Consider the following 8,462-nt stretch of genomic DNA (forward strand, 5'->3'; position numbering starts at 1 on the left):
CCAGAGAGACAGATGGCTTAAAGATACAGTCCCTCGGGGGTTCCCTCCTGCTTCTTGTAGAGAACATTCTCTTTAGACTTTTTGAAGTCTTCATTTGTTACTTTCATTCGCCGTTCCCTCAACGCCATCAGTCCAGCTTCTGTACAAATTGCCTGCCACAGAGGAAGGAGGAAAAGGTTACTACCTCTGTGCAACCCCGTCGGACCAGGCCTCAGAAGATGGCAGCACCTTCATACTGCGCCAGGAGACCCCACAGGAGAAGTGTCAACAACTTCCAACGTTCTTAAGCCTGATGCTGTTCAGTAGCACTGCAGCATGGAAAACAGTGAGGATGAAGACACAAGTCTGCCCTTCTGCAGTCAGAGTGACATGTCCCTGACAGAAAGGCAGCTCATGAGTGCGTTAACTCCAGCAAGGGCTCTGCCTGCTTCAGAAGAGCACACCATGTGTGTCTGAAGCTGCCTGACAGAGAGTTGTGTTTTCACCTGCTTTCAAGGTAGTCTCTAAAATTGCTTCTCATCCTGCACTGTCTTGACTAACGCTTAAGATAGCTTGTGTGTTTGTGCAAGATTCCACGTTCCACTTCTAGTTTCCACTTTGCCACTTATAAAATTCCCCATGCAGATAACACAGGTACGCACTCTTACCAACACAAGCTACCTCATAATTACAATTTTGATAAATTTCCCATTTTTAAAGCTGAGTATGTGGCACTCATAAAAGGCAAGCCATCCAGTTTTCCCTCAGTGGTGTAAGCACAGGTAATGAGAGAACAATCTCGACAGACAATGTTTCTGGATGCAGTAAAAATGAGATTTGATTTGTGAAGTATAAACAATGGTGATGTACACTGACCTTAATATCTGCACCGCTGAGGTCATCTTTTGCCATAATCAGCTCATCCAAAGTCACGTCATCTGCCAACGTCATCCTACTTGTGTGAATCTGAAAGATTCGTTTCTTGGTCTTTTCATCAGGTAGAGGGAACTCTATTTTCCTGTCAATACGTCCTGCGCAAAAGAAAAGTTCAATGTTAGGTTTTTGCAGGCAGCTGTTGGACACGGAGCGGGAAGAACATTTCAAGGTTAGACCGACAGTAACTGTTTCTTCACATCACAATTAATCACATCTTAGAGTAGAAAGAACAGACTATTTGCAAGGAGCTGAAAGGTACCATGGTGCCGGAAAGGCTGATGTCGTGGCAGGTAAGAGAAACCTCACCTGGGAAACACGAAAAACCTTTCTTTAGTCACATATAAATGTGAAAAAAAAACCCAACATGTCATAGCACAGAAAAGTATTAATCAAATACTTACATTCTTGTAATAAATTTTATTCTACTCCAAGATTATATTTAGCTCTGAATTTTAATTTTCTGCTGTATATACACCACAGAATAAATCACTATAGCAACTTGAACTCTTTCTTCCTATATAACCAACCTCAAAAACCCACCTATAACTGAAGAAGGGAGGTTTTGCATAAATAGCTCGATTGCAAGTCCCTACCAGATGTTTCCTTCGTCTCAGGAGGGACTTTGGATGTTCTGGTACCAATTGTTCCAACTTCAATGAGCAATCTTTTTTTTTTTTCCTTTTGTTTTACAGTATCTTTTCCAAAACCAGCTGATGGCACCGCATGGGATATTGCAGACTATTGTCCACAAGGGTACAGTGGCTAGAAGTGCCCTGGCTGCCCAAGCAACGGCTCTAATTTAAATATGCGACAGGTGTAGGACATTTCCTTCCACGAACTTGCAGATCATCTTAGCTTGTCTTTTCATAGTGGTAGAGCAGTATCTGTCTCTGTACTCTAACAGCCCTGGCTTTGATTGGGAGGGGTAGAAGGCTTAGATAGTGACAAAAACAGACTCTTCTAGAAAAACCCACGAACACAGCTCAGCAACGTGATATGGTGAAACTGTGGGTTTTTTTCTTCTCTAAACATCTTGGGTCCATGCAGTCTAGTGACTATTCAGAGTAGTTCTTTGACGATTTAGTCTTAAATTATCTTTGCTCTACTCTTTTACTTTAGGAGGAGTATCTTTACAACCTCTTCAATACTTCAGACTTTATCTGAGGACAGTAACAGAAGGCTCAGTGCATTCCTCTGATCTCTGTGTTGCTTTGTACCTTCTGATTAACAGACCCCACAGACATGTTTCAGTACATTTATAGTGGCCATTTAAAAATGGTACCTGTGCCTGTTCAAGCCCTTGGCTCAACATGCAACACTTGTATCAAAATGCAGTTCCTATCTTCCCCCTTGCTCATGCCCCAAATGGCAGCAGCCCGCTGGCTCCGCAGGGCAGTGGGCTGGTTTCCTTGCTTCAAGTCCAGGCTCTCCCTGCCCAGGTCTCGCCTACGAAACACACACGGCACTGCCCAGGCTTCCCTGCCTGCTGGGGACGGTAACAAAGTGCTGCTGATGTGCTACAGCCTTCCTTCACAATTACTCAAAATAGCTATGCCACCTTAATACAAAGGAAGAATATTTTTTTAATGTATATATAAGAGAAATTAACCCATCTCTTCCATAGCTTTTTCTCCCATTAGGAAGCTTGCGAAGGGGATCCCATTTTAACAGATAGACCAACGCCGATGAACGAAGACAAACCAGTAACTTGCATTCTTTTTCCCAGCCCATGTTTGACAAGTCAGGACAAGTCCTTTCACAAGAAAAGTGATTTATACATACATGGCCACAAGTCTCTCACCTGGCCTAATCAAAGCTGGGTCCAGTGTTTCTATTCTGTTTGTAGCCATGATAACTTTAACATCCCCTCGAGAGTCAAACCCATCCAGCTGGTTCAATCGTGCGCTGGATCTCTCTCTCGCCACCTGAGTTTGAATCGTACCTTTAAGAAAACAACAGTCAAGCACTATGCAAATTTGATAATACCCTCCACCGCAACTGTCACAAACCCATTAAAATAATGTGGTGTGGTGGGTTTTTTTCAAACATCCATAACCAATGTATTTTTAATTTCATTTAATGTTCACCCACAGAAAACAAAAAGCAGGTTTTCAGATTCATATTGTGACATCTATGTAAGCAGACACTGAACTATTCTTGTAGGTGGGGAAAGTAACAACAATCCTGTGAAGGAAATCTGTCCTCTTTTCAAGCTTGTTATGTACTGGGGAATCTCATTCCACCCCCTCAACAAAATTAACAAATTAACATTAAAAAAACACCCTAATTCTTAAATAAAGCACATAAATTCATCAAAAATACAACCTGTCACTCATTTTTCCACTTCAGTTATGACTGTTCACCCTTTAGCCTTACTAATGGGGATCCTGGTTTAACTCTGCTCTTTCTGAAACGCAAGTACCAGGGCCTCTTATTTCTCTGCTTTGTAGCTTGGCTACTTTATTTTCCTAATATCAATGTAGATAACCTACATCCAAAACAGCTCATCCATGTTTAGGAACAGTTAGAAGCAACGTAACATTCATGAGGAATTCCATATCTTTAGGTATTACCAGCCTCAGTCCAATCCTTTCTACCTGTGCTGAAATACACAGGGCAGAGGCGGCCTTACCCTGGTGCTTCAGGCCAGCAGCTGTGCAGGACTAGGCATGAGCACCTTTTCCTTTACTTAAAAAAGACATGACTACTTTAAAGACTACTTGCACTGGACAGTTCCAGCTCGCCTACAGAATTTTCAAAGTGATACAAGCTGACCAAGTTACAGGTGGCACAGGGTATGCTTCTGCATGACACTTCACTCTAATTCACGAAGTAATACGTAAGTATTTAGCCACCTACTTGGATGCAAACAACAAGTAGATTTATTCTCTACTGAAGACACTGCTTTACTGTTGAATCACTACAGTCCAATTACTGTACATTTGGATTTGCACTTAGAGGACACCATGTGAACTTACATGCAGTGTCTCTTTCTGTTCAAGACACTCTATCACAGATAGAGATGCTATCAGGTACCAAGAAACCAGAATTAAGTTAAGTCTCTGGTCATACCTATTTAATAGGAAAAAGGTTGTGACACATTTTAGTTTCAAAGAAGTTATTTGAAGTTTTACTTATTAAAAATGCTTACACCAAAAAGAGTTATTATGAAAATGGCAGCAGACCCAAGAAACTGAGTATCAATACGGTTGCAAAAGAAGTGTTTCTAGTAAACCTTTTTTGCCCTGGCAACACTGGTGAGTGAAGCGGGAGCCGGAACGCTGTACCTCTTTGTCCCGATGGCATCGATTTCATCGATGAAGACAATCGACGGAGCGTGCTCTTCAGCCACACGGAACAGTTCGCGCACAAGCTTCGGACCGTCACCCAAATATTTCTGTATCAGCTCCGAACCAACCACTCTCAAGAAGGTTGCTGAAGTTTGGTTTGCCACTGCTTTGGCTAGTAAAGTTTTACCTGTTTTATTTGGAAAGAAATAGTGTCATTAGTTTGCGGGTATTTGGGTCGTGCGAAAAATCCTTTAACTAAACAACTGTGTGATGTTTGTGACAGCCGTGACAATGCTGCAATGCCAGCCAAGCGCAGTTTATATTGCTTGTGTTAGCTCGAGACAGCTGTTACGGTACCTGTGCCAGGGGGGCCGTACAGAATGACTCCTTTGGGTGGCTTTATACCCATCTCTTCGTAATATTCAGGATGGGTGAGAGGAAGCTCCACAGACTCCTGCAGCACAAAAAACAGAAACCAGAGTTTTTATAAAGAAGTTTTGTGGTGATCTCGAGGAGAGCATTAATAGAAGTAACAAGAATTGTAACTGACTTCAAGACAGACCCCTTGAGAAGTATGTCTCTAAGGCAAACAACTACTCTATCTGAGCAGCGTTTCTTATTGTTTCCACTTGCTATGTGGAAGAGTAGCAGCATGTATTCCCCCTCCTCCAACCCAAACGAATTTAGAAACCTGGAATTTCTGGCTCATGGATGACTCTGGGGTGGGGAGGCCCTTCATACAAGGGTGCCTTCTACCACAAGTTACCAGATACTACAGATCAATATCTTAATGCCATTTGTGGTTTTGGACACCTACCCAAAGCGAAAGGGTTAAGTTTCACCAGGCTTCAGACAGAGTAGGAAAAAACCCAATCAACCAACAAACAAATGCAAACACAAAACAAGCCAAAATAAACCCCTAGCCACTAAGTCCTCAGACCGCACAGCATCAGACATTCAAAACAACCTCTTCACTATTTGCAACCTAACTCTGATCTTGCAACACCACTGACTTTACACGTTACAAAATAGCAAGTTATTGCAGGGGCTTTTTAAACTCGAGGCTCTGCAGGTCCCACAGCAACTGTGAAAGGTTTCACACCAATTGGGACTGGTGTGTTACCCACTAAGAGTTAGGTTCATAGGCCTGGCTCAGCAAAAGCAAATCAAGAAACGCACAACCGCAAGAGACAAACCAACACGTTACACTTTTGAGCTTCCAGCACAGCAGCTGCATTGCCAGCTTGCTTAAAAGTGTAAATTAGCCCAAATACCTTGATTTCTTGAATCTGGTTGTCAAGGCCGCCAATGTCAGCATATGTTTCTTGAGGAGCTTTCTCCACTTTCATCACAGTAACTAGAGGGTCTGTGTCATCCATCAGGACTCCTATCACAGCATGAACCTGATTCAAACATTAAGAGTTGTCAAAGCAAGCAAGCAACATTATTTGCACAAGCTCAAGCCTCACCCCAATGCCCATCTATTCAGGTGTGCGAAATGACCAGTGTTAGCTCTCAGCCTCTATGATCCTGTGATTCTCAGAAAAAAAAAAGCCAATTAAAATCATAAAAAACTTTATGCTTCATTTTATAAAAATAAGTCACCTTATGATTTAGCAAAACAGAGCAGCCTGGCTCCAGCAGATCCTTGTCCACAAAAGACAGAATACTGACGTAATGTTCCGATCCCACTGACGTGGACACGATAGCGTGGTTGTCATCAATGATCTCCTCCAAGGTACCCACAGACATCGGTGTTCCCCTCAGATCATCCACCTTTGATCTTTCTTCCTGTTGTCAACAAGAATCCAAGAAACAACTCAAGAACACAGGCAAAAACATTTTTGTACAACACTGAACAGGACAAAACCAGCCTTTGCTACTGTTGTGTCAGTGCCCAAAAGGCATAAAAGCATCATCTGGCAACAAAATTCAACATTAAAGTCCCATCCTATGGGCACTACTATATGGACATGCAAAATTAGAATATTCTTTCTTTCTCTATTGATGGGTATCTGGGAGCTGCACTTTGACAGACCACTAACAAACCAAAAAACCCACTGTGGCTTCATCTGTAGTAAGCAATGCTTGGACTAAAACTACTAAACTGCTAAAAAAAAATCTGTTTTCTGGACAGTAACTGAGATTTAATGAAGAACTGTAATATGCGCAATACATTTGTATTGACTTACGCATTCATGGGCACTTTATTTCCATTGCTTTCATATGAACTAGTTTACACGAGAGCACTCACTGTAATGTCAGAAATAACAGTTCACTCAAACCTCACCTCTTGCTTTTCTTCCAAAGGTTTCATCTGTTCTTGATTTCTGATAAATTCTTCCTCCATTAAGAGGTAATCTTTAATTCTCTCCAACTTCAACAATTTGAGTCTGCACTGTGTGTGAGGAGTCACTGCAATCAAAGTAGAATCAGAGCGTTTTGGACTGAATTTAACGTGGTACCAACTATTCACTAATTCATTACTGGAAATTCTACTTTATTTTCTGACAATAACTTCTATATGAGCAGCGGTCACTACTTTACTTGTCCCACTGCAATTCTAAGTAAAACATTTTTAAGGATGAGGTTTCCCCTGCATTTTTTCTAATTTCAATTTCTCTCTTTCTTACCCAGGAATTCATGGGCTGCATCTTGCAAAAGAATAATCTTATTTTGCTTTTTTATTACACTAATTAAAATAAAATTGCATTTGACCTTCTGTTTAATCATCAGTGGCCCACACACAGCCAGATCTAGGGGAAAGGACAGCTCTGCGCTTCTTGAAGAGCCAACAGTCCACAGGACTGCTGGGGCAGGCAGAATGCTTACCCAGGGGGAGTTTGCTGGCAGCATCTGGTCCCTTTGTTTTCTTCTTCTTTTTCCCCACTCTGGTTGGAACTGGAGGTTCATATTTCTTCTTCTTATCCTTATTCATAAAAAGAATTTCATGGAAAAAAAAAATAACAATGAAAAAATACACAGAGAAGGGCCCACAGACTGAGAGAGCTCAATTTAAGCTGAATGGCTACATAACAAAACTGTCTCCTTTATGATACGCAGCTGGAAGCCCAAACAAAATACTGTTCTTTTTTAAGTTCAAAAAAATCTGTCTCCTGCTTATTTTACATGCTTCTTTTTAATTTAATGATTTCTGCCAATTTTCAGTGAACACAGAACATGGAAGGCTAAAGGCTGAAGTAAATAAAAGCAAAAAGTAAATAAAAACTCATACATGAAAGGATGAGGAAAATACTGAATCTGCACGTTTCTGTTTCATTCTAATCAACAGGTAACTCGTGCTCAGTTTGCCACCTCAGATATAGCTTGTCTTGTACATCCTACCTCCAGCTCCAAAGGAAACCGGAAAGGCCTTTAACGGTCCACAACATGAAGTACGGACTTCATGCAGATGGCAGCATTTTCACACCAAAATCAGTTACTTAAGTGACAGCTTGAAGGCAACCAGTCTCTCCTAACCCAGAGAGATTAACAGTTTTATGTTTCTAAAAAATAAACTACTACTGTCAAAAAGATCAGTTTTCCTCTACAGCTAAGCCCCCTTTCCTGTTTTCAAACAGCAATCTGTTCTCCCCAGTGCACATCCAGAAGAGTTAAGGCATTTCATCAAAGCTAGTAAGAGCGTAACTCTACACAGTTCCAAGCACACAAATGAAAAAAAAAAAAGAAGGTAAAATAAAATCTATTACAGCCAGTTTCTGTAGTACCACACCTGTAGCTCCTCCTACAAGTAAAAGCATTTGTTTTTCTTACCTTGTCATCCTTCTTGCCACCACCGGGACCATGTCCTCCACTCTGACTTTGACCCTAAGGAAAAAACCAAACAAACCCAACAGCCACATATAAGCACACTATTAGAATCACAGAATGTCTTAGGTTGGAAAGGACCTTAGAGATCATCTAATCCAACCTCCTTGCCATGGGCAGGGATGCCCTGAACTAGAGCAGGTTGCTCAGGGCCTCATCCAGCCTGGCCTTGAGTCTCCGGGGAGGGGCCATCCACAACCTCTCTGGGCAACCTATTCCAGAGTCGTGAAACCTACGGGCAGTCCCATGTAAAGAAACACCATAATTAGATTTCTCCCATCTAAACAAAGTTATCGGTATATTCCAATCAGTTGTTAAAATTCGTCTAGAGTTATGACATGGCAGGACTCACTCCTTGCTACTGCGAATCCCCGAGCCCCGCTAAGGAAGGCCTGTCACGGGCAGCCTCCTTCGCTCTCCTGCCGGCCA

The 8,462-nt window shown here is 41.8% G+C and overlaps 1 protein-coding gene across 1 annotated transcript; it reads right to left on the reverse strand.

Moving 5' to 3' along the window:
• Positions 1–6: 6 nt before the first annotated feature.
• Positions 7–8,033, reverse strand: PSMC1 (proteasome (prosome, macropain) 26S subunit, ATPase, 1; the record flags this gene model as incomplete). The annotated part of the gene is given in 11 exon segments (XM_009873508.1): positions 7–152; positions 856–1,010; positions 2,717–2,814; positions 2,816–2,857; positions 4,203–4,392; positions 4,563–4,659; positions 5,480–5,608; positions 5,811–5,996; positions 6,496–6,620; positions 7,038–7,134; positions 7,980–8,033. Coding segments are annotated over 11 exon segments (1,308 nt in total), but the record flags the coding sequence as incomplete, so codon positions are not given.
• Positions 8,034–8,462: the final 429 nt, after the last annotated feature.

This window comes from Apaloderma vittatum, unplaced genomic scaffold, assembly GCF_000703405.1.
Source record: "Apaloderma vittatum isolate BGI_N311 unplaced genomic scaffold, ASM70340v1 scaffold7930, whole genome shotgun sequence".
NCBI classification, from domain to species: Eukaryota; Metazoa; Chordata; class Aves; order Trogoniformes; family Trogonidae; genus Apaloderma; species Apaloderma vittatum.